This window comes from Narcine bancroftii, chromosome 3, assembly GCF_036971445.1.
Source record: "Narcine bancroftii isolate sNarBan1 chromosome 3, sNarBan1.hap1, whole genome shotgun sequence".
Classification (NCBI taxonomy): Eukaryota; Metazoa; Chordata; class Chondrichthyes; order Torpediniformes; family Narcinidae; genus Narcine; species Narcine bancroftii.
The window spans coordinates 240,556,846-240,583,594 of record NC_091471.1 but is presented as its reverse complement, the minus strand read 5'-3'; the positions used below and the strand labels follow the sequence as shown (position 1 = coordinate 240,583,594).

At 46.1% G+C, this 26,749-nt stretch overlaps 1 protein-coding gene across 1 annotated transcript in view; it reads right to left on the bottom strand.

Moving 5' to 3' along the window:
- LOC138756802 (E3 ubiquitin-protein ligase RNF220-like) overlaps positions 1-26,749 on the bottom strand; it is a 42,819-nt gene that overhangs the window by 13,331 nt on the left and 2,739 nt on the right. Inside the window, 9 exon segments of the mRNA XM_069923191.1 lie at positions 1,056-1,058; positions 2,397-2,493; positions 3,144-3,276; positions 6,119-6,165; positions 6,567-6,605; positions 7,357-7,405; positions 8,444-8,527; positions 10,741-10,789; positions 13,477-13,603. Of these exon segments, the coding sequence (XP_069779292.1) occupies positions 1,056-1,058; positions 2,397-2,493; positions 3,144-3,276; positions 6,119-6,165; positions 6,567-6,605; positions 7,357-7,405; positions 8,444-8,527; positions 10,741-10,789; positions 13,477-13,603 (628 nt within the window).

Here is a 26,749-nt window from a genome sequence, read left to right as displayed (position 1 = left end):
CTCTACAATTCTCTGGTGAGACCACACTTTAGAAAATTGTGTTCAGTTCGGGTCACCTCATTATGGAAAGGTTAGGAAGGAATATATGGGCTGGTACAACATTGAGGGCTGAAGGGCCTGTACTGTGCTTTATTATGCTATGTTCTATATGGAAGCTATGGAAAAGGTGCAGGGGAAATTTACCAGGATGTTGCCTAAATTGGAAAATTAGTCTTATGAGGCAAGGTTAGCAGAGCTGGGACTTTTCTCTTTGGAGCGCAGAAGGATGAGAGGTGAATTAATAGAGGTCTACAAGATTCTGAGAGGCATAGATAAGGTGGACGACCAGCGCCTGTTTCCCAGGGCGAGAGTAGAAACACCAGAGGACATCTGTACAAAGTGAAGGGTTTTTTTTTTTTACCCAGATAGTAGTGGGTGCCTGGAAGGCCTTGCCAGGGGTGATGGTGGAGGCTGGAATAATAGGGGCATTTAAGAGACTCTTAGCAGGCATATGGATGGAAGAAAAAGTGGAATATGGGGTAGAGAGGGTTTAGTATTTTTTTGGTAGGAGTATATAGGTCAGCACAACATTGTGGGCTGAAGGACCTGTACTGTGCTGTAGTGTTCTATGTTCAATGTTTACCTCAAGGCCATCCTCTGTAGGATGGCACAGTGGTGCCACTGATAGTGTTATCAGTCTGGGTTCAATCCTGATCTTCGATGGGGTGGTGTGGAGTCTGCATGGGGTTATAACATTTAACACTACAGCACACTACCTAAAAAATACTGACCTCTTCCTACCTTAAAATCCTCTATTTTTCTTTCATCCATGTGCCTGTCTAAGAGTCTCTTAAATGCCCCTATTGTTCCAACCTCCACCACCACTCCTGGGAAGGCATTCCATGCACCCACAACTCTGTGTAAAAAAGCTTACCCTGGTGTTTACTCAAAACTTTCCTCCCTTCACTTTTTACAGATGGCACAGACTAGAAGGGCCAAACAACTCTTGGCACAGCACAGAAAACAGGCCATTCAGCCCTTTTGTCTGTGCTCATGATTCTGCTAGTCCCATTGACCTGCTCAGGTTCCATAATCCTTAGGACCTCTCCCATCCATGTATCTATTCTTTAAACTTAAGATCGAGCCTGTATTCACCCATTCCAGCTCATTCCACACTCCCATCACTCTCTGAGTGAAGAGCTTCTCCCTAATGTTCCCCCTAAACTTTACCCCTTTCAGCTTAAAATGAAGACCTCTTGTATTTATCTCTCCCAATCTAAGTGGCGAAAGCCTACTCACATCCACTCTGTCTAGACCTCTCAAAATCTTGTAAACCTCAATCAAATCTCCCGTCATTTTTCTTCGCTCCAAGGGATAAGTCCTAACCTGTTTAATCTTCCCCTGCAATTCAACTCCAGAAGACCCGGCAACATCCTAGTTAATCTTCTCTGCACCCTTTCAATCTTACTGATATCCTTCCAAGCCGAAGGAACTTGTTTCTATGCTGTAGTGTTCTATGTCCCCTGGTGATTGCTAAGCCTGCCCTGGGATAAAGGCATTGGCTGTCCACCCTATCTATCACCCTCATAATCTTGTAGACCTCCATTAAGTCACCTCTGCGCTCCAAAGAGAACAACCCTAGTTCTGCTACTCTTGCTTCCCATGTCTCAAAGGTGTGTGGGTTGGCAGGTTAATCAGTCTCTACCTGTGGTCAGGCAAACAGGTGACAGAGGAAACTAGTGGGGAATGGGGTGGGGAGATGTGATAGAAGGTTGTAAAATTCTGAGTGACATTGATAGGGCGGACGGCTGAAATGTTTCTCCCAAAGAAAGAATGTGGCATTTAAAGTGAGGGGGAGTTTAAGGGAGATGAGTGGGGCATGTTTTTTTCCATGCAGAGTGGTGGGTGCCTGGGATGGGTTGCCAGGGAAACAGAAACGAGGATGGTATTTAAGAAGCACGGTAACAAGGCCTTTTGTCCCACGAGCCCATGCTGCCCAATTTACACCCAATTGACCTACAACCCCAGTACGTTTTGAACATTGGGGTAAAACCCACACAGACACAGGGAGAATGTACAAACTCCTTACAGACAGCATAGAATTCAAACCCCGGTCTTGATCACTGTTGCTGTAAAGGTGTTACGCTAACCGCTATGCGAACCGTGCTGCCCATTGACGTGTCTAACTTCTCTAAAGACAGGGAATGTCAGGGCGTGCATCGTGTGCAAGTGTCGGCGTTTTGGTTTAACTAAATTAAATTTAATTGGGCTTTATGTCATGCACAGACATCTTTGGCCTGTGTTGTTCCATTCCACACTCTGTGAGTTGGCTTGTCTTCGATGGGCTGAACACTCTCTTCCGTGGTGACGAGGTAATAGTTCAAGAGGCTCAGAGGAAAAAGTAGTGCAAAGGATACTTAAATTTAGAAAAAATGGGCAGTTCGTCCACATCGGTCTCCGGATCACCGTCACTGTCTTTACTTGTGAGGCCCAGTATAGGCCGAGAATTCGACCCTGTGGGAAGCAGCGGCAGTAAGAAGTGGTTATTTACAGTGAGGTTAACAGTACCATTTTTATATTTGAGTAAAAACACAATTCTGGTCACACAATGCACTTTATATAGCAAAGATTCCCAATATTTCGGGCTTGAGTCCTTCATCAAGGTGTGAGCAAAGTGTGAACAGTCACATGAACAAAATGGTGGGGGGAGGGGCAGGGGAGGAGAACAGTCCCACAGGCAGGAGGTAATAGGTGGATAAGGGAGGGAGGGCACACCAGCCAACAGGGGGAGAGGGGGGAATGGCTCTGTGAATGGAGGAGGAAGGGGGGAGGAGAGCTGGAGGAAAGGCCAGTAATCGCACCCCCTCAGCACCTTACCCTGCCACACTTGTGCCCACAATTCCTCCCTCACCCCAGTTCGGACCCCCAAACTGTCCTTCCAAGTGAAGCAACACTTCGCTTGTGTATCTGCGGGAGTCGTCTACTGCACCCAGTGCTCCCGCTGTGGCCTGCTCCACATGGGAGAAACCTGACGCAGACTGGGAGATCACTTTGCACATCCATCTGTCTTCTTTCCTCCAGCTTTCCAAGAGGCTGCAGGTCCACACAACCCCAGATGTTGGACCACATGATAGCCCAGTGGGAGCAAGCTGAGTCATTCCTACCTTTCAGTCCCAGTAATGTCTGTGTGCTGCTCCGGGACAGACCCTGCCATGTATATTCCACATAGTGGTTTCCAGTAAAGCTCTCTTCCTCCACGTCTGGGAACCTGGGATCCTTGGAAAAGAGGCCGGCGATCTGCACAATAGAATGGGACAAGAATAACATGGCAGTCTCCCGTGAAGCAAGCCAGAGAGTTGGAAGACAATTCAGCAGAGAACACCACGGTGAACCTCTGGAATTTGCTGCCATGGGAGGCTGTGGAGGCTCGGTTGTCAGGTATATTTAAGGAAGAGATTGATAGGTAACTGAATAGTCAGGGTATGAAAGGTAATGGGGAGAAGGCAGGGGGCTGAGTCACCTCATGATGGAATGGCAGAATGGGCTCATCGGGCTGAATAGCCTACTTTGGCTTCCATACCTTATCTTGCATCTTAAAATAATCCAATTTCATCTGGTGAAGATAAGAAAATATCTTGTGGGCATCTCCAAAATGAGTTAGGGCTGGCATGGCGGTGAGCGCAATGCCTTTACAGCGCCAGCGATCAGGACCGTGGTTTGAATCCCGCGCTGTCTGTAAGGAGTTTGTACGCTCTCCCCGTGCCTGCATGGGTTTTCCTCTTCAGTTTCCTCCCACCGTTCAAAACATACCAGGGGTTGTAGCGTGAATAAAAGCTCTCACAACTGGAGGGAGAACAAACGCTTTTATTATCTTATAACTAAGGGTAGGGTCTTACAGTGGTCTTCGGAAGGGTTCTGGGTTTAGGAGGGAAACCAAGGTTATAAGTGAGCAGATGGGGGCGGTGCCAGCCATAAGTACAACACACAACCAGTGAATCCCAGTTCACTGCCGGGGTGTAGGTCATTTGGGTGTAAATTGGACACGGGCTCGTGGGCCAAAGGGCCTGTTACCATGCTGTATTATGTCTAAATTTAAATTGAATCGACTGAAAATGGGAATCTGGCTGTACAACATTGTATAATTACTTTAATAAAAGATCACAATAATGTGATTAGTATGATTATAATAACAACCAGTATTACATTCCACTATCACCACGATGTGAACTCTGTACCATGAAACTGCAGATGCTGGATTGTAGTCAAAAATGCAAAGATGCTGAGGATCTCAGCCAGTCTCAGTGCCCGTACTGGGTTAAGATACATTACTGACATCTCAGGCCTGAGCCCTTCTTCAAGGCATGACCAAAACACAGCAAGGTATCGGAATAAAGACTGAAGACTGAAGACTGGCAGGGGGAGGGGTCCGGACCAACAAAAGGTGTTGTGATAAGAGGAAAGGTGAGAATTGATTTTGGCTCTGCGAAAGGAGACTGGGGGGGTAGAGAGAGAGAGGGAGAGAGAGAGAGAGAGAGAGAGAGAGAGAGAGAGAGCTAGAGGAAAGGAGACTGGGGTTGGGGGGGGGGGAATTGAGAGGGAAGGTTTAACAGAATCCAAAGGTTGACGTTAATCCCATCCGGTTGGAGGGAGCCCAGACGGAAGATGAGGTGTGGTTCCTCCAATTTGCGGGTGATCTCAGAGTCTGGAAGTGCATGAATGCTGTTGGTCTGGACCCCCCCTACCATTCTCTGGTCTTTATTCAAATGTCTTCCTGATTTTTGCTTGTACCTTGAGGCCCGAAATGTCGGTAATATATCTTTACCTCCTATGGATGCCACGAGATCAGCTGGGATCCTCTAGTATTTCTGCGTTCTTCCCTGTACGTTATGCTGTCTCTTTAACCATTAGTGAGCAGCATGAGCTAAAATTAAGGTATGGTCAGGATAATGTTGCCGAATCACCAGCGTTACGTTTTAACGCTGTCCAAAACATACCGGTAAAGATGATGGCAAGGGAACTTGTGATAGCAGAGAAGTGCAGCTCCAGGGACCAGGGTTGGATCCAACCTCCGGTGGTGTCCATGTGCAGCTTGCACCCTCTCCCTTGCGGCCGAGCAGGTTCCCTGCATGGGCTCCAGGATGGATTGCCCAGTTAAATGGAAAGACCAATTGCCCTGAGGGTGTATTTAGACATACAACATGTTAATAGGCCATTTCAGCCCATGAGTCCATGCCGCCAAATTTGCACCCAATTAACCTACACCCCCGGTACGTTTCAAACGGTGGGAGGAATCCGGAGCCCCCGTGGGGAAAACCCACGCAAACATGGGGAGAACGTAGAAACTCCTTTCAGAAAGCACAGGATTTGAACCCCAGACCTAATTGCTGGCATGTAAAGCTGTTGCACTGACCACTACATCAACCATGCTGCCCTGTAGGAGAACAGTAGAGGCTGGAGGGGGTTAAGAATTAATGGCATAAAAACCGAGATTAGTGCAGAGTTTGTGCAATGGGTGTCAACCTTTTTCAGTCTAAGGCCCACTTGGCTTACGGCCTAACATGCCGTGGCCTACTCGTGACAATGACTGAACAATATTTTCAAGTCAAGAAGCACATCTTTATCTAATGTAAAGTATTTTATGTAACATTTTTAAAGAACAAGATTGGAAACATGGTTCAGTGGTTGAGAACCACTGATTTAGTGTGAATGGGTGGGTTGGCACGGACTCAGTGGGCCAAAGGGTCTCTTTCTTTACTCTACATCTCTCTGAGAACAGATGAGAACAGAGCTGTTTCTATATCAGTCTTTCCCCCCCCCCCCCACCCTTGTCCATGGGGTTAAAATTAGGCTTTATGTCTCTCTGCCTTAGATGGAGTTTACCACCCACTTTAGCCTATGTTCACAGGTAACACAACTCCAAGAGGATTCACATCTTCTGCAGGCTGTACCTTGTTCAGAAGAACTAGACATGTTTGTTGCCCATCATTCTCCCCCAAAATATGTCAATTTGTTTATATGTATGTGTGTCATGTCTGGTTGTGTGTCTGTGTGTTTTGCACCGAGGACTGGAGAATGCTGTTTCATCAGGTTGTACTTGTGAATTGGATGACAATAAACTTGATTTGACAATCACAGCTACCTGCTCTTCATCTGAAGGCCTGGTCCTCTTGCACCTCTTTGCTCTGGCTGAAAAACAAAGAAAACGTAGCATAAGGTGGTGCCTTGAGACAAAGTACAGGGTATGGCATACTCCCAGGGATATTTATCGGTCTCCCTGTCAACAGCTGGCATTTATATATCATCTTGTAAGATGATGTGCCAAAATAGCTGCTTTGGAAGCTAGGCAGCCCCTACTCATGACCCCTGACCCTCACGGGTTAGTCTCACCCATCTGCAGCTGTTCCACCAGCTTAAAATCCTTCTCCTGTCCCCTTGCCCAGTCCGTGGGAATTCATTCATGTCATCAAAAACAAATACATGGGCGTCAACATCTGTGAGGATCTTTCACGGAGCCTCCATGTCGATGCAATCTTGAAGAAGGCTTGCCTCGTGGGGTGTTTGAGGAAATTCGGTATATCACAAAAGACTTGAAGGTTTCTACAGGTGTACCATGGGGATCATTCTGGCTGGTTGTATCACTTTCTGGTATAGAGATGTCAATGATCAGGACAAGAAAATACTCCAGAGGGTTGTTAACTCGGCCTGTGACATCATGAGCACCTGTCTTTACCCCATTGAGGGGTAGTGTCTTAAGAAAGCAGCTTCTATCCTCAAGGACCCTCACCAACCAGGCCACGCCCTCTTTACACTGCTACCATCAGGAAGAAGCCTGAAGATGAACACTCAGTGGAACAAAGACAGTGTTGCCCCTCCACGATCAGATTTCTTAATGAAGAATGAACCACAGAAGCTCCTTCACTTTCTCCTATTTTCTCCCACTATTTATTTTGACCTGCAACTTGCAATATTTCCACTGTAATGTGTCGCAAAACAACGAATTCTGTGACATAAAATTCTAATTCTATTGCTTCTCTGTACAACCACTCCTTCTCCCCTCCAGACCCCTTCAGAATAGAACCTTCTCATGAAAGATTTAGCATAAAAATAAAAAGATGAAGATTAAAAAGATTGTCAACGTTTCGAGCCGAAAACCATCTGGGAGGAGGGGGTGGAGGAGGGAAGAAGGGGCAAGGGGAGGAGCACCCACTAGCAGCCAAGAGGCTTTAGGTAGACACGGACGTGGTGGTGGGGGGGGGAAGCTAAGAATTGATTGGGAAATTGAGGGGGTAGCTCTGTGAATGCAGAGCTGGAGGAAGGGTGACAGAGGGACATTTCTAGTGTCTTAGGTTGGCATTTAACCCTGTTCTTGTTTCAAACACTCACCGTTCAGTCGACTCTCTCTGTTAATTTTTACTTGCTGGAAAGTCTGTGGACAAACAGAAATTGGCACGGGGTTGGTTATTCTGCCTTGGCAGATTGAGGAGTCACCTCTGTACCTCCAGTCACAGCCACATTAGAATAACAATTTTAAAGAGAGGTTTGAAGGAACAGTTGTTGATGGCTATATTCCTTTGCTTAATGCAAGGACACAACCAATTGCCCCCAGTCGACAAGTGGTAGAATGTGGGGCAGGCAGTTGACAACATGGAGAAGAACAAAAGCAGAATTGCTGGAGGAGCTAGACAAATGAGTGGTACAGATTTGGTGGGATCTGGGGTGAAACTTGAAAGTCTACAGACGCTGTGATTGTAGTCAAAACACACAGTAAATTGGTGGAGGAACTCAGCCGGTCTTGCAGTGTCCATAGGAGATAAAGATGCATTACTGACTTTTCTTCAAGGTGTGAGTAAAAAGCAGGCAGGCCTTTGAATTAAAGACTGGGGAGAGAAAGGGGAAAGAATGGGAGAGAAAGGAGATCAGACCAAATGAAAGAAAGTGTTAATTGGAGATGATAAGAGGAAAGGTGAGAATTGATTTTGGGTCTGTGAAAGGAGACAGAGGGAAAGTGGAAGGGAGAGAGAAAGAGAGACAGAGTAGAGAGAGAGAGAGAGAGAGAGAGAGAGAGAATAAGAGTGAAGGAGACTGGGGGAAAAAAATATGGAGGGGGAAGGTTTAACAGAAACCGGAGGTCGATTTTAATGCCATCTGATTGGAGGGTGCCCAGACAGAAGATGAGGTGTTGTCCCTCCAATTTGCTTGTGGTCTCAGTCTAGGAGTCCATGAGACCATGGACAGACATGTCAGTAAGGGAGTGGGAGGGAAACTGAAATGGGTGGCCACTGGGAGATCCATGATATTTCTGTGCTGGGACTCACTATGATGGTGTGGAGGATCTTGGACTATCATTATATCAACAATGAGATGCGGGGGTGCGCAGAGAGCTGGGAGCTAAAAAACACTCAGAGAACTAGCCAAGGAACAGTGCATCCCTCCTTATTACAGCTGGATATCCAGCATGCCTTACCTGCTGCCTTTCAGAATGGTGACCATGGTCGATGGGCAGAGGGGACCCACTGGGAGTTTCCACTTCCTCCTTAATGGAAGGTGACTGCAGGAAGATAAGATGTGATAATGAGGGGAGATCCTATCTTTCACTCAGAACTAAAGTGCAACGGACAAAGAACAGCGGAACTCAGCAGTTGAGACAACATTCGTGAGTAGAAATGATCTGTCAATGTTGCGGGTGTGGACTCTTTATCAAGACTACAGAAAACGGGGAGATATTACTTATGTAAAGAAGCTGCATGAAGGGCCCAGAGATGGCAGGATTTGGACAGGAGGTGTGAGAGGTAGATCACAAGGTACAGGAGCAGGTCCATTGAGTCTGCTCTGCCATTCTAATCATGAACTGATCCATCCTCCCACTCCCTGGCTTTCTTCCCATAAGCCTTGATGCCCTGACTAATCAAATACCTGTCAATCTCTGCCTTAAATACACCCAACGACCTCTCGTCCACAGCCATCTGCAGTAACAAATTCCACGACCCTCTGACTAAAGAAAGTTTTCTGCGTCTGTGTTTTAAATCATTGCCCTTTTCTCCTGAAGTTATGCTCCTTTATCCATGGGAAACCTCCTTGCCACATCTACTCTGTCCAGGCCTTTCAGCATTTGAAATGAGGACACCTTCATCCTTCTGTACTCCAACGAGTTCAGTCCAAGAGCCGACAAACATTCCTCATATATTAACTCTTTCATTCCTGGTATCACTCTAGCAAATTCTCTCTGAACCCTCCCCGATGTCAGCATACCTTTTCTCAAATAAAGCACCCAAAACTGTACACAGTACTCCAAGTGAGGTCTTACCAGTATTTTATAGAATCTCAACATTGCATCCCTGCTCTGATAGGCTATTCCTCTAGAAATGAATGCCAACATTGCATTCGTCTTCTTCACCGCCGACTCAACTTGGAGGTCAACCTGATAGAGGGAGAGTCCGTGAGGAAGGTGGGCAAAAAAGTTAGAGTGTGTGGGGAGGGGTGGTGGGATGCAAGTTAAGGAGTGGGTAAAGAAGAGGTAGAAAGAATGAAACCAGTTGAGGGTGGGGTTAACCTAAAATCAGATAAATCAATGTCCATGCCACGAGGGGGAGAGCTGTGTAGGAGGAAGAGGGGAAGTTGTTCCTCGAGTTTACAATTGGTTTCACCCTTGCAGTGGACGAGGATAAGAACAGACATATTGTTGTGGGAAGGGTTGGGGGAGTTAAAGCGAAGGGCGACAGGATGTGGAGCAAGAAGGTGGTCAGATGCTGTGATTGTAGAAAATACACAAAACTGCTGGAGGAGCTCAGTAGGTCTCGCAGCATGCAGAAGGCAGCATGCATAGGAAGGTATGTCTATAACCAATATTTTGGGCCTGCAGCCTTCATCAAGGTATGAGCAAAAAATAGGCAGCTGCTTGAATAAAAAGGCTCAGGGAGGAGGGAAGAAGGGACGGGGTGGAGGAGCACAGGCTGATGGCCAAGAGGCCATAGATAGACATGGATGGGAGGAGAGAAAAGCTGATCAGAGGGGTGGGAGTGGGTTCTCTGCGAATGCAGAGCTGGAGGAAAGCAGACAGAGGGATAGGGAGGCAGAGATGAGGAGAGGGGAGTTGCAAGAAAGGGAACATAAGGATCAGGAATGAGGGAGACAGGAGTGGGGGGGATGGCAGGAACTGGGGAAGTCAACATCAACACCAACTGGCTACAGAATGTTCCAAGTTTGGAACCACAGGAGGTGTCCGGTGAAGCAATCTCAACCTTCGAGTACTGAGCTCAACATGCTCTTGCAAGGCTGGATATCCAGCCCTGCCATAGGGGTGCAAACTGGCTCAGGGAGCAGTGATTTAGGACACAGTATTGACAGGCACCAAGCTTCTTGGGCCAGGCTAGGGCAGGGACGTGGCGCACGTGGGAAAGTACTGTAGCTGGCTCAAAATGCTTAACATTGGCTGGGCTTCAGTAAAACCTCCGTTATCCAGAATTCAAGCAACCGGCATCCTGAAGCAACCAGCAAAAAAATTGGGGAAAATAAATAGATAAAAAATATGGGTTTAAAATTGGCAAGCCTCGCGGATAGTTCACCAATTATGCAATACACAATCTCAAGCAACCAGAATACTCACTTATCTGGCATCTTCCATAGGGGATACCAGGGTTATGATGATACACTGAGGGATGCATATTCAACAGAATAGAGGAGAGAGAGAGAGAGAGAGAGAGAGAGAGAGAGAGAGAGAGAGAGAGAGAGAGAGAGAGAGAGAGAGAAATGAACTGTTGTTACCGGTACAGGTTGGAGAGATGTGATGTCCTTAGGTAGCTCTTCCTGATGGCTGAAAAAAACAAGCCCAGGTTAGTCATGTGAAAAGGATCATGAAGAATACTCCACTGGATTTCAGAGATAAAGCGGAGGAATAAATCTCAGTTTCTATGCTCCACCACAAAATCAATCATAGGCCTTACAAGGGTTGTGAATTAAGTTTTTGGTCTCCTGCAGGAAGCTCCCATGTCCTCTGTATGCCATAGAGCAGTGGTGAATCTGTCTCCTTCCCGTGGGAAGGAGGAACCATTCTAGACTGAATCCCCCGCCTGCACTGCACAACGATGAGTCGCACTACGGAGGTGGAAAATCTCGTGATATGATGAGAGAGGAACAACCTGGGTCTCAACGTGGACAAGACGAAGGAGATGATCATGGACTTCAGGATGACCAGGAATGACCACCCTCCAGTACACATCAACAATTCTGTGGTAGAGAGAGTGGACAGCACCAAGATCCTTGGAATTCACTTAACCAGTGACCTATCATGGACACTCAACATCTCCTCACTTGTCAGGAAGGCGCAACAGCGACTGCACTTCCTGAGAAGACTTAAGGACTTAAGTGGGCAAGGTTACCAGCCACCATCATGTCAACTTTCTGCAGGAGCTCTATTGAGAGCGTCCTGGCCGGCTGCATCACAGTGCGGTATGGTTGCTGCAGAGAAATGGATTGGAGGTCAATCCACAGGACCATAAGAGTGGCAGAGAGGATCACTGGGGTCTCCCTCTCCTCCATCAACGTGGTCATTGTCTGAAGAGGGTGTGCAAAATCATGGAGGACCCCTTCCACCCTGCACATAACATCTTTCAACTATTCCTGTCAGGAAAGAGATACAGGAGTATTAGAGCCAGCACCTCCAGGCTGAGGAACAGCTTCTTCCTACAGGCAGTAAGAATGCTAAATGACCAAAGGAACTGCTCACACTAACCCTCCGAGACTCTTGTATTCACAAAACACTATTTATTCATTTATTTGTACATATGAATACTTATCCTGTATGTGTATTGTTTGTCTGTATGTGTGTTTTGTCTGGTTGTGTGTCTACATGTTTTGCTTCGAGGACTGGAGAAGGCTGTTTCATTGGATTGTACTTGCGCAATCAGATAATAATAAACTAGGCTTGACTTGACTTGACACAGGAGGCATAGTTCTTGACAAGGAGTGGCGCAGGAGGGATATTATGCGTGGATACATGATTCTAGGACAAGCTTGGTCTCTAGAAAATCTTGAACCGAGGCTTGGTCCAGAAGAGGAAGGTACAGAGGCTACAAGAATGATGTGGGGCTTGGACATAGGAAGTTGAAGGGAAGAACAAACATAGAGTTGTTCAAGAATGGATCAGATGATCAACAGCAGAGCTGGTTTGACAGGACAAATGCTGGACGAACAAAGGTCAAAGAGAATCAGTATGGAAGCATTCATTGATGGAGCACGTAAGGGTAAGGCAGAAGTTTCTGGAACAGTGAAGCAAAAGAAAAAAAATGCAGATGCTGGAAATCCAAAATAAAAACAGAAAATGCGGGAGATACTCAGCAGATCAGGCAAAGTCCGTAACTTTTCACCTGAAAAGCTGATTCCCTCTCCACAGAGGCTGCCTGGCCGGTTGAGTGTTTCCAATGGATCTGATTGTGCTTATAAATAGTTTCACTTTGTTTAATTAATTATGTTTGGCCCATTAAATTGTAAATTTGAAGATTAAAAATTGTCACTTTGGGATGATACTTGTGGAAGTCGTAATTATTCACAGCCAATCTCAACCAAACGGTAGGAATCATGTGTGAAGAGACGTTGAGTATGGAGAGCTGAAGGAGTCCGAGGAAGACTCACTAGCACCTGTGCTGAAGGTCGAATTTCAGGGAAATCATTCTACTGCCCAAACGCCCATTTCACAGAAACCCAAATTACCAAACCTCAAACCTGATCCACAGTTATCCATGCAATGAGTTTCACCTTTAGTTCTGTTTGGAAATAGCTACTTATTTACGGCCAATATTCTGTACAGAACCAATTGTTATTGATTTATAATGGCACAGAATGAGCCCATCAAGTCCCAAGGGAGCAATCCCACCTCTCTCCTTATTTCACTAACCTCATGCACTTTATTCTCTCACACACACCCATCAACTCTTTTCCATGTGTTGCACTAGCTGCTCATTTCCAACAGCCAGATGTGGAAGGGAACAATGCACGAAGAATGTGCCCATTCAATTTCACACCAGAGATCAGGATCGAATCTGGGTCGCTGGGGGAGTGGGGGGGGGGGGTGAGGTAATTTCATTTAGACCTACAGCAAGGTAACAGGCCTTTTCAGCCCACGAGCCCGTACCACCCAATTACACCACAACCCCCAGTTGTCTTGAATGTTGGGAGGAAACCGGAGTCCCCGAAGGAAGCCCACGGGGAGAATGTTCAAACTCTTTACAGGCAGAGCTGGATTTGAACCCTAGTCGTTGATGACAGCATTGCGTTAACGACTACACTAACTGTGCCGCTCACAACAGCAGCACTAACTGCTACATCACCAGAAACACGTCGGATCAAGATGACACTCGTAAAAGGCAAAGAGTTATCAACTGTGTTAGTTGGTGGTGAGGGAGAAATTGGGTAGGTGTGACCGTGAGTTCCTGGAGATATAGGAAATAGGAAACGGAAGGAAAGAAAAATAAGGCATCTCAGTGTGATGGTACTGATACAGACCTGATGTTGAGGGTAGCTAATCTCTCCAGTTCCTGCTGTAGGTGTTGCTGAACATCTCCTCGTTTTAATGCTTCCTGGCACAAAGGACATCTCAGAAACACACAGCAGTCATGCACAGCCTTAACACCTGCAGGAGAGATGCACAGAGAGCTGTCAAGTGGACCAGCTTCAGGACAGTTGCTACCCCTCCACCAGATGAACAACAAAATATAAAAACCCAGAAATGCTGGAGGAACTCAGCAGGTCTCGCAGCGTCCACAAGAGGTAAAGATTTATATCTGACATTTCGGCCTGAGCCCTTCCTCAAGGTGTGAGTAAAAAGCAGACAGGTCCCTGAATTAAACAAAGGGCAGGGGGAGGAGTACAGACGAACAGACAAAATGTGTTAATTGGATCTGGAGGGGAGGCCAGGAAAGGGGGGCAGGGAGTGTTGTCTCTGTGAATGCAGAGCTGGGGGAAAGGAGACAGGGAAAAGAGAAGAGAGAGAGAGAGTAAACTAGGAGATATAGGGATAGATGGGGAGTCCAATGGAAACCAGAGAAGTCGATGTTCATGCCATCCAGTTGGAGGGAGCCTAGATGGAATATGAAATGTTGTTCCTCCAATTTACGGGTGGTCTCAGTCTGGCCATGCATGCGACCGTGGACTGACACGTTGGCGAGGGAAACAACAAATAACAAACTCAATCAGGTTCACCTGCTACCTCTCCACCATCTGACTCTGAAACAACAAATTCAATCGGGCTCATTTAAGGAACCATACTTTGCACGTTATTTAATACTGAATAGGTATTTTTTTTGTATTTGCACAGTCAGTTTGTTTATATTTCTTTCTGTGTTTACACGTCTCTCTTTTACATGTGTATCATTTATTAAGTGCAGTTTTTTTGCACTACCAATAGACATTCTGCCTGGTTCACAGGAAAAAGAATCTCAGGGTTGTATGTGATGGACTCTGACAATAAATCTGAACTTTGATCTTTGAAGTGGAGACTTGTGAATTCTGGCAAGTGGCAAAAGTGCTGCATTTGTGGTCATGGAGCAGAGAGGCCAACAAAGAGACCAATAGAAAATCTTCAACTCATTTTAGTGTTCGCAGCAATGTAATGTTTTTAATGTAGTCTTTTAATTGTACTTTAACACAAGCAATCCAATTGACAACAAATTTTGAATTTAAATTTAGTCATGCCATTTTGGCCCATGAGTCTGTGCCGCCCAATTAAGCGCAATTAACCTACACCCCAGAACATTTTGAACGGTGGGAGGAAACTGGAGCCCCTGGAGTAAACCCATTCAGACACGGGGAAAACTTACACACAGCGTGGGATTTGAACCTCGTTACCGATCGTTGGCTCTGTAACAGCGTTGACATTGTTATATTTACACAGGACCCCAGAATATTATTCAAAGTTCAGATTTATTGTCAGAGCACATATATGACATCACATACAACCCTGAGATTCCTTTCCCTGTGGGCCAGCCAGAATTATCACTAACTGGCAGTGCAAAAAAAACATGCTCACAAAAAGAAACTTATACAAAAGAGCTAAGTGTGAACGAGTGCAAACTGAACAATACAGAAAATAGATATTCAATAACAAGTAATGTACAAAGTAAGAATCTTTAAGAGTCCCCTAATTGACTTTGTTGTCTATTATTTTCCTGAATTTTTGCAAGCCTTCATTTTGTGAGATGTCATCTGCGCTCTCAAAAAAACAGAAAGGCAATTTGAGTGACAGAAGCGAGCTCGAATCTTTATCCACCCCACCGTGAGAGATCCATCCAAGGACGGAACCTGCAGGAGCTAATGGATCAGGACAGCGTTGAGGAATTGTGCCAGGTTTGGTGGGGAGGGGAGGCAGAGTTGGAGTTGAAATTCTGTTCAAGAGGTCAACTCCTCATAAAGGGGCCAATGTGGCTTTCAGAACCATGCAACAGTATATGGTTCGGCAGCAGGGTGGTTAAAATACAGGGGCCCAGCGATATGTGTGGGGGGGGGGGGGGTCAAATCTATTGCAGCATCTGGGGTATTCAAATCATTAAATAAACGGGACACAACGCTGTACCACTAATGCCAACCATGAAACTACCAAACTACTATATAAAAAAAATCAGCTTCACTTCTTCCAAACCCAGTCAGGCCAGCAAATGAGAGTAAAATTTTTATTGCCTGTATTTTATTGTCCTTCTTCCAAAAATGTGGCTTCCCCTCCACCATCAACTCAGCCCTCACTAACATCTCCTCCATTTCCTACCATTCTGCCCCAGTCCCCTCTGCCCCCGGTCGCAACAAAAGCAGGATTCCCCTTGTCCTCACCAACCACCCCACTAACATCAGCATCCAACACGTCATCCTCCTAAACACCTACAACATGATCCTTCCACCAGACACATCTTCCCCTCTCTTCCATCCGTAGGGACTGCTCTCTCTCTCCATGATTCCCTCGTCCTCTCATTCCTTCCCACAAATCGACCCCTTGGCACCTTCTCGAGGAAGGGCTACACCTCCTCCCTCACCACCATTCAGGGTCCCAAACAGTCCTTCCAAGTAAGGCAACACTTGCATTGTCTAATGCATCTGGTACTCCCGCTGTGGCCTTCTCTACATCAGAGAGACTGGACACAGACCGTGAGATCACTTTGCTCTGTCTGTATCAATGACAGGGATCTCCCAGTGACCAATCATTTCAATTCTGTACCCCATTCCTATGCTGACATGTCTGTCCATGGCCTCATGTACTGCCAAATCAAGACCACTCATAAACTGGAGGAGCAACACCTAACTTTCCGTCTGGACCCTCTCCAGCTGGATGACATTAACCTCAACTTCTCCAGTTTCTGCTGGGCCATTCTCCCTCCCTTCCCCATCTCCCTGACTTCTTTCCTCCAGCTCTCCACCCCTTTCCCTCTCCAATCACAGAGCCATCCTCCCTCTCACTGTTTGCTGGTGTGCCCACCCTTCCTTATCCACCTATTACCTCCTACCTGTGGTCCTCTGCTCCTTCCTCTGACTCCCTCCCCCCGCCACATTTTCTTCAGACATCTACCTACATCTTGTCATACCATGGCTCAAGCCTGAAACATTGGTCATGTACCTTTATCTTTGCCATATAAGGTACACTGACCTGAGATTCTCCAGCGCAGTGATTTTACTTTGAGTCGTTGGTGATCCCAGATCCACGGCAAGTTAAAAACTCCTCTGAGCTCAGTTCCAAGGCAAAAGGTGCCACAGTAAATAAATGCCATTTAATAATTCAGCTTCTAAATCAGACATAATCTTAGCACAGAGCTGAGGAAGTGCTGATGTTACTGCCTTTGAGGTAAAACTTAAACTGGGTGCAATATTCCATTGATGTGAAAGATATCACAACTCTGCTTTGAAGATGAAAGAGTTTTCCTCTTTGCCCAGGAACACTTTTAACGCCCACATCTTTAACTGATTGGAAACATCTGGCTATCGGGATAGGCTTGGGATCTTGCTGAGTGCTGGAGCAGCAGTCACAGTTCAAAAAATATTTCACGGCAAGTCCTGTGTTTGTGAATGACACCATATCTTCCCTGTCCCCTCTTTAATAAAAATCCCGACAACCAGCATAACCATCCTACCACCCCCCCCTCCACCCCCCGCTCACTGCAATAAAAATAGAAAATGCCGGAACCAGTTAGTAGATCAGGTTGGATCCGTGGAAAGAGAGAGAGAGAGATCAGAGTTAGCCTTTCAGACGGAAGCCCCTTCAGCAGAACTGGGAAGGAGTTTGGATGAGGGGTCAGCAAGCTGAGATGTTAACTCTGTTCACCTTCCCAAAGATGGGGCCTGACCTCCTGAGCATTTCCTTTTCCAGCATCTGGTATTATTTGATTTTCCCTCATGCCCTGTCAATGAAATTAACTGATTCGGAGTATTGTGTCACAGAGTACCGTGTCCAGAAGTGTACTATTTAGTGATCATCGGGGGATCAGAGGTGGAGAGGGTGAGAAAATTTAAGTTCTTGGGACTCACTATGTCCAAGGATCTTTCCTGGACTCAACCCACCAATGGCAACATGAAGAAAGCACGTCAGCACCTCTACTTCCTCAGAAGTTTGTGGGGTTTGTATGACATTGGAAATTGTGGAGGTTTGGTATGACATCGGAAATTTCTACAGAGATGTGGTGGGAAGTGTGCTGACAGGCTGCATCACCATCTGGTCTGAGGAGACCAATACCCCTGAGCGGAAAGCCCTGCAAAAGGTAGTGGACACAGCCCAGGACATCACAGGCAAAATCCTCCCCCACCATTGAGAGCAGCGAATGCTGCCATCGGAGAGCAGCAGCAATCGTTGAGGATCCGCACCACCCAGCACATGCTCTGTTCTCACTGCTGCCATCAGGAATGAGGTGTAGGTGCCACAAGACTCACACCCGCCAGGTTCAGGAACAGCTGCTCCCCCTCCACCACCAGACACCTCAGGGACTTATTTAATGTCTCTTAAATTAAAAATTTTGAATTTAAATTTAATTAAAAAAAAAATTTAGACGTACAGCACGGTAACAATCCATTTCAGCCCACGAGCCAGTGCCGCCTAATTACACGCAATTAACCTACAACCCCCGGTACGTTTTGAAGAGTGAAAGGAAACCAGAGTCCTGGGGAAATCTCGGGGGGGGGGGGGGGAACATACAAACTCCTTACAGGCAGTGCTGGATTAGAACCCTGGTCCTGACCGCTACGCCAACCGTGCCGTCCCCGGTGGCTGTGGAAGCACTGGAGGCGAATCTACGGACACTCTATGACTCTGGGGGGAAGTCTCTTTTGCTTCTCTTTGTCTGACTGTAAGAGGCACCTAGGCAATTTCTGCCGGTGGCAAATCTGTCTGACTTGCTCTTAATAGGACACTATTTTATAACTATTATATTAAATTGAATCTTGAATCGCTCCATCAGTTTGCTTACATTCCTTTATTTGTTTACATGTGTTCGTTGAGTTGCTTTGTTTTGCACTACCAGTAATTCTGCCTCGCCTGTGTGATAAAGAATCTCAGGGTTGTATGTGATGTCTGGTATGTACTCTGGCAGTAAATCGGAAATCTGAGAGAATGTAGAATCTGGAATCTGGAGCTGGAGGAGAGGCTTTGGTCAGTAACTCACCAGCTCTCTCTCAAGAAAGAAAGCAGCAGAGAGCGAGTCATTATGACATGTTTCCGTGGCTATGTTGCTAATTATCTGTGCATGTGTGATGTTGCTGGTCAGGTTTGAAAGAATATCCACAATGGGTTTGTTTGACAACAGCTGGGGCTGCTTTACGAGACACAAATCCCAGAAACGATGCAATTCCTACCCTTCCCCTCCAAACACAGGCCCACTCACTACAAGTATTGGACCTGTGTGAAATCAATCAACCCATCTGGTGTCTTGCAGTTCACCATCTCCGCTGAGGAGAAAGGGATTTGGATGGGCTTCAGGGAGACAGCTGCTTGCATTACAATAACGACCCAATGAAAAGATTCTCTTCAATAGGCCACCAGAACCTCTTTGCTTTTAAATGGCTTTAATTAGTCACAGATCATTGACTTCTGCTTAGAGACATGTTAAATCTGCACCGTTTCTGCCCTGGGATTAATCACACAGTGCTCTGTATTACCTCCCACACAGTTTAACCATTCCAGGTCCTGACAAACTCCTTTCAGTTTCATTCTGTCCATCCTCTTGAGTCCTTAAGCAGTTCATACCCACATTTCCTATTTCTATTTCCCTGTCCTAGACATGATCAAGATTCCATTTATGGTTATACACAAGATTGTTTTCCCTTTGTTTGTCCTGTACAGTTCTTTAGAACATAGAACATTACAGCACAGTACAGACCCTTCAGCCCACGATCTTGTGCTGACCTATATATACCTAAAAATACTAAATCCCTTCCTAACTTAGAATGCTTTATTTTTCTTTCATCGGTGTGTCTAAGGGACTTCTAAATGCCCCTAATGTTCCAGCCCCCACCACCACCCTTGGAAATGTATTCCAGGCACCCACTATTCTCTGTGTAAAAAACTTACCCCTTTCCTCCCTTCACTTTCTGCAGATGTCCTCTGGAGTTGGCCTCTCCCTCCCAAGACCTCTATTAAGTCACCTCTCATCCTTCTACACTCCCAGCTCTGCTAACCTTGCCTCACAAGACATATTTTTCAACTTCAGGTAACATCCTGGTAAATCTCCTCTGCACCCTCTCCATAGGTTCCACGTCTTCCTGTAGTGAGGTGACCAGAATTGAACACAATGCTCTAAAGTGTGGTTTCACCAGAGATTTATAGAGCTGCAGCATCACCTCATGACTCCTGAAAATCTAATGAAGCCCAGCATCCCATGGGCCCTCTTAACTATCCTATCAACCATGCATGGCAATCTTGAGAGATGAATGGGTTTGGACCCCAAGGTCCCTCATTTCTTACACACAGTTAATATCTTATCTTTAACCCTGTACCCAACCTTCAGGTTTGTCTTTCCAAAATGCATCACCTCACACTCATCCAGATTGAACTCCATCTTCTATTTTTCTACCCAACACTGCATCCTTCCTATATCCTGTTGTTCAAGATATTCAGATCATACAGGCACCAGACCAAGAGACATTGAGGGTCCATTCTAGAGGTCATCCAGTGTCCCAACTGGAGATCCAAACTGGAGGCCATCCAGGTAGCAGACCAGAGGCCATCCAGGGTCCAGACTGGGGCCATCCAGGTAGCAGACCAGAGGCCATCCAGGGACCAGACTGGGGCCATCCAGGTAGCAGACCAGAGGCCATCCAGGGTCCAGACTGGGGGGGGGGGGGGGTATACATAGACCAGACCAGAGGCCATCCCAGGTCTAAAGAACTTAATCATAAAACAGGCACCACAGACCTATCCAGTCTCCTAACTTTGTGCCTGTTCTCACCTTTGCCTTCCCCAGGTGAAGTATTGAGTTTTTGTACGAGCCCTTCAAGTTGCTGTGATTCTTCAAAAACCAGTTCTCCTGAAGATTATTTTACAACTGTTGCATTTCAAAGTTAATTAAGATTTGGCCACACTTTATCATTCGAAATTACAAAGAGGGCTGACCTAGGAAAGAACTCAGAACAATTTCATTATTGTTATTTACTCCAATTTAAATCCCCTACCCACCATGGTGGGATTTGAGATGTCTCCAGACCCATGGCCAGGCCGCTGGATAATCATTCAGCAACTTAATCTATGTAATTGGTTGTCAATTACAGATTTAAGGTGAGAGGGGGAAAAGATTGAAAAGAGATCTGAGGGGCTCCTTCTTCACACAGGGTGGGGGGGGGGGTTATGTGGAATGGTCAGCCAGAGGAACTGGTAGAAACAGGAGTCTGTGCGGCTGCAGAGGCTGCGGGAGCACTGGAGGCCAATCCATGGGAACTGAGTGACTCTGGAGGGACTCTCTTTTGATTCACTTTTCTCTGACTGTGAGGAGCGCCAGGCAATTTCTGCCAATGGCAAATCGTTGTCTGCTTCATGGCAGACTAAAGTCAATTTTGTGTAACATTTCATCTGTTTCATTACATGACAATAAAGGAATCTTGAATTGTTATATTCAACGACATTTGAGGTAGGAATATGGATAGGAAAGGTTTCAAGGGATATGGGCCAAACACAAGCATATTGGAAAGGCTTGGTCAACACAGACAAGGTGGATCGAGTGGCCGGTCTCAGTGCTTAGGAGCTCTCTGACACTTTATAGCTAAAGGCCTGTGCTATTCTGCAGTCAGAAGGTCGCCAAGATACTCATGTGATCATTGCAAGAAAGAAACAAAAGCTTTTATTTAGAGCAGTGGTTTTCAAACTGCCCCCTAAACTCACAAGTAATGCCACAGGTGCTCTGTGATTAGTAAGGGATTGCTTAAGGTGGGATGGAGTGCGAAGAAAAAGTTTGGAAACCACTGTTTTAATCATCCCTAATGGACTCGTTATGTGCACAGTTTCAGAGCTCCAAAGGAAATGGGCCAATGACCATTTTTCTCAACCCAAATATTTCAGGGACAATTGGGTCTCGAGCAGTGGTTCTCAACCTTCCCTTCCCACTCACCTACCACCTTAAGCAATCTCTTATCAATCACAGAGCACTGATGGCATAGGGATTACTTAAAGTGGAATGTGAGTTTAGGGGGACTTTGAAAACCACTGATCTAGAGCTATTCACTTCCCTCTTGTATAGCAGAATGCTTTACAGCCAATTAAACACTTCCCATAATATTGGAAGGACTAAGATTTAGTGACATTGCATGGCATAGAGGTGTAAAAACATTGGAGGAACTCAGCAGGTCTCGCAGTGTCCACAGAAGGAGGTGAATGCAGCTCAGAGCATTATGCAAACTTCCATCCTTTCCACGGACTCCATCTCCCGTTGCTTAGGAAAGGCAGACAACACATTGAATGAGCCGTCACACCTCAGATGCACTCCCTTCTCCTTCTGCCCATCGGGGAGAAGGCCCGTAAGTGTGAAAGTGCACACTCTTGTGGATGTAATCATGAAGAAGGCTCGCCAGTGACTATACTTCATGAGGAGTTTGAGGAGATTTGGTGCGTCACCAAAAACTCTCGCAAATTTCTACAGGTGTACCATTCTGTCTGGTTGCATTGCTGTCTGGTATGGAGGTGCCAATGCACAGAACAAGAAAAAAATAACAGAGGGTTGTGAACTTGGCCTGTGACATCACGGGGACCAGTCTTCACTCTATCGAGGACATCTACAAGAGGCAGTGTCTTAAGAAACTAGTTTCTATCCTCAAGGACCCCCACCACCCTGACCATGCCCTGTCCACTCTGCTACCATCAAGAAGATGGTACAGGAGCCTGAAGATGAACACCCAGCGGCATAAGGACAGCTTCTTCCCCTCCACCATCAGATTCATGAACGGACAATGAACCATAGACACTGCCTCACTTTCTCATTTTCTTGCACTATTTATTAATTTTGAAATGTGACAGAGCATATTTGCCCTGTGACACTGCCACAAAACAGCAAATTTTGTGACATGTTCATGACAATAAACTTTGATTCAATAATCTTAAAGACAGGTTTGTCCCCGCAGCCATCAGCTCCTGACTGAACCCCACAACAATGCTCTCATGCTGCCCTTGCTTGGTAATAATTAATCTTGCTTTTCATTGTGCTCTTTACATGGCTGTATGAATGTCAGAGATAACCTTTAGACAGCTCACAGAAGAACCCTTCTCACTGTACTAGGTATAACATGACAAGTGAACTTAATGTTACCTCCTATGAGTTCCTCCAGCGTTTCTGTGTTTTTAACTACAATCACAGCATCTGTGTGTTTCACTTAATCCTTACATCAATCCCAAATTTTATTCTCCCCACATTCTCTTTAACTCTCCACAGATTCTCCCCCTCATCTACACACACGGGGCAATTTACAGAGGTAGTTCTCATGGCCATCACAGCCACGATGGGCTGAATAGACACCTTCTGTGTCACAAAAAAGCGTGTGGCACAAATCAACAGGTATTCCTCAAATAAGGGACAACCTGCTGCCTTTTTAATGCTGTTGCTGAGACCGCAGTGTTAACATTTGTCTAAGCCAACCTTTTCAGTCTTTCCAACTGAACCCTACCAACTGGAATATAGAACATAGAACACTACAGCACAGTACAGCCCTTTGGCCCACAATGTCATGCTAACATATACCTCCCCAAAAAAATCCTCCATACTTCATAATCCTCTATTTTTAATTCATCCATGGGCCTTTCTAAGAGTCCCTTAAATGCCCCTATTGTTCCAGCCTCCACCACCAACCCTCGCAAGGCATTCCAGGCATCCACAACTCTCTGTGTAAAAAACTTTCCCCTGATGTCTCCCCTAAACTTTTCTCCCTTCACTTTGTACAGAAGTCCTCTAATGTTTGTTATTCCCACCCTGGGAAAAAGGTGCTGGCTGTCCACTTATCTATGCCTCTCAGAATCTTACAGACATTCATTAAGTCACCTCCCATCTTTCTTCCGTCCAAGGAGAAAATTGCAAGAGATTTAAAAATCAATTGAATTTAGACTATGAAAATTCCCTCCTCTGAATAAAAATAATGCTTGATGAGTGATGAACTAATTAAATCGCAGCTTTGAACAATCAGCTTCAGAGAGCATGAATTTGTAAACGTGAATTCGGGAATGAAGGGAGCAGGATTTAGGACCAGAACTTCCGGCATTTTAGTCACTATGTTAAGAGTTTCAAGCAAACTGTGTTGGTTCTCAAGAGTGATCTTAAATCTGTTGTGAGTCAGGAAAACAAGGGCTTCAAAATATTGCAGGAAGGGAATCCAGACGGTGAAACGAGAAAGGGTTTCCCATGGCTTTAAAGAGAGACAACCAGCATCAGTAAACAGCTCAGAAATAATCTGGGTTTTTAAAAACTTTATCACCTCGTCTCCTCCTCAATATCCGGCTTATCCTGTTACCAGGTGGCTATTCCAATCCATCAACTCCGCCCCCCTCCCCCTCACAGATTTTATTACCATGAGAAAAGGCAAAGTCACAAATGAGAGGACAAAAGAGGGTGTGAAAGTGGTCAGAGGGTCTGACAGGGGGAGGGGAGGGGAGTAGATGAGAAATGGCAGCACTCCTACTGATCCCCAGCAGGTCAGATTCTGTTCTCCACCATCCGTGCCCTTTTTTATGATCATTAGCTCATGATCATTAGCTCAGAGAGAAGAAGACCAAGTTTGGGTCATCAGTGACCCGCTCCCCCCCCCCCCCCCCCAACCCATCCCCTTCAGAGCATCTCCCTGGCAGACCGGGCGGGGAGAGGAGGGGGAAGGGCGGTCAGGACATTCCCCAGGGAAGGCATTCCCTGCAGTGTGGCATTCAGCCCTTCAAGCCAGTACTAGCAATCTACAGTTCATTAACAACTCAACACCTTCAATCCACACTCCTCATTCCACAGCACAAAAGGGGTGGCATGGTTGGCGTAGCAGTTAGCGCATTGCTGTTATAGCACCAGCAGGTCGAGCAGCATCCATGGGAGAAAAATAATGGTCAACGCTTTGACAAGAGAAAGAGTTTCGGCATGAAATGTCAGCTGTTCTTTTTCTCCCACGGATGCTACTCGGCTCACTGAGTTTTTCCAGTAGGTTTTGTTTAGCTTTTCACATGCCGATTCCCCCTTATGCTCCCCACCTCATAAGCACAGAGAGCTAAAGACCCATTTACCCCATTCCAATAACCCTACATGTTCACTTACAGGCAACACTCCCATTAAGGAGAAGCTTATCAAGTAACCATGAAAATGGTGGCTTCCGTAATGACTTATAATTGTGAATGGCTTGCAATGGTGAGTGAGCTACAAATCTTTTCTGTCCTTGAAATGGAACGGCTTAGCCTAATTAAGCCATTCCATTAATCCCCTTAAAGCAAGGGGTTCAAATGCAAAGTGCCCTGGAAAGTGGAGAGGTGGGTGGTGTTCAGTCCTGAGAATTAGCAAAGACACTGCTCGTGGAGCACTCTCAGACAGCAATCATCTCCATGGACACAATCCTTGGATAGGGCAACCCACCGAGCTACAGGAATCCAGCCAACCACCAATTAATAACATAACAGGCTTACATGCGAATCAGTTGCCCCAACAAACGGGCCTCATTTCACACTCACAACAAGCTGCGTCCGATCCATTGGCACAGACAAAAGAATTTTGATATTGGGGATCCCCGCCTGTGTGTCTGACGCGGGCATCCTTTCTGTCAGCTCCAGAAACCTGTCTTAGCCCTTTTATGGATGCAAGGTTTCAGCTATTCACATCCGAGATCACAATGTCTGGACCCACCACATCCAACTGAAAACTAGCAGCGCTAAGAGTTTACTTTCAACAAAACAAAAAAGGTCCACATCAATGCACGTTGCTGCTTAACAGCAGCAATTATGTTTCTGGTTACCACTTACATCGAATGGTAGATTAACCAAAAGGATCTAAACCAGCCATTCTCAACGGTGGGGGGGGGGGGGGGGGGTGGGTGGGGGTGTAGGGAAGAAGGGGTGTGAATGGTTTCCTGGCGGCCACAGCACATTTCTACTGCATCCAGTGCTCCCATTGTGGTCTCCTTCCTCTACGTTGGAGAGACTGGGCGCAGACTGGGAGATCGCTTCATTGAGCATTTTGGCTCTGTCTGCTACTATAGCTTGGATCTCCCAGTGGCTACCCATTTCAATTCCATGTCTGTCTGTGGTCTCATGCACTGCCAGACTGAGACCACCCGCAAATTGGAGAAACAACACCTCATCTTCCATTGGGGCACCCTCCATCCGGATGTATTAACATCGACCTCAAATTTTCCCTCCCTTTTTCCCCCTGTGGCCTTTCCCAACCTTTTTCTTTCTCTCTCTCTCTCCCTCCCCCCATTTGTTCTCTTGCCAACATCTTATGCTTCGGACAGCGTTAAAACATAATGCCGGTGATTCGACATTCAACGTTATCCTGACCATACCTTAATTTTAGCTCGTGCTGCTCACCAATGTTTAAAGTACAGGGAGAACGCAGAAATACTAGAGGAATCCAGTTGATCTCGTGGCATCCACAAGAGGTAAAGATATATTACCGACGTTTCAGGCCTGAGCCTTTCCTCAAAAATGAGCAAAAATCAGGAAGATATTTGAATAAAGACTGGAGAATGGCAGGGGGCGTCCAGACCAACAGCATTCATGCACTTCCAGACTGAGACCACCCACAAATTGGAGGTCTTCCATCTGGGCTCCCTCCAACCGGATGGCATGAACATCGACTTCTCTGGTGTCCATTAAACCCACACCCCCCACACTCCCTCTTCTTCTCCTGTTGCCTTTTCCCCAGCTCTCTCTCTTTCTCTTTCTCTCTCTCTCTCTTCCCTTTTCGCTGTCTCCTTGCACGCAGCCAACATCAATTCTCACCTTTCCTTTTATCACATCTAATTAACACCTTTGTTGCTCTGGTCTCTTCCCATGGCCAGTTTTCAGTCTCTTTATTCTTACACTGCCTGTTCTTTGCTTGAGGAAGGGCTCAGGCCCGAAACATCGGTAATATATCTTCACCTTCTATGGGCACTTCGAGACTGGCTGAGTTCCTCCAGCATTTCTGTGTGCTTTTACATTTAAGAGATTGAAATCATAAAATAATTTTCTATTTTTAATGTAGTCGGTAGGAGAGAGGTATAGAATTAAACAACTAAACTTGACTGTTTCACTGGGAAGGAGGCCCATAAACTTTGAGCAGAGCTGAGGGGTGGTGGCGGACAATAACCAAAAATTAGGTTGAAAATGGCC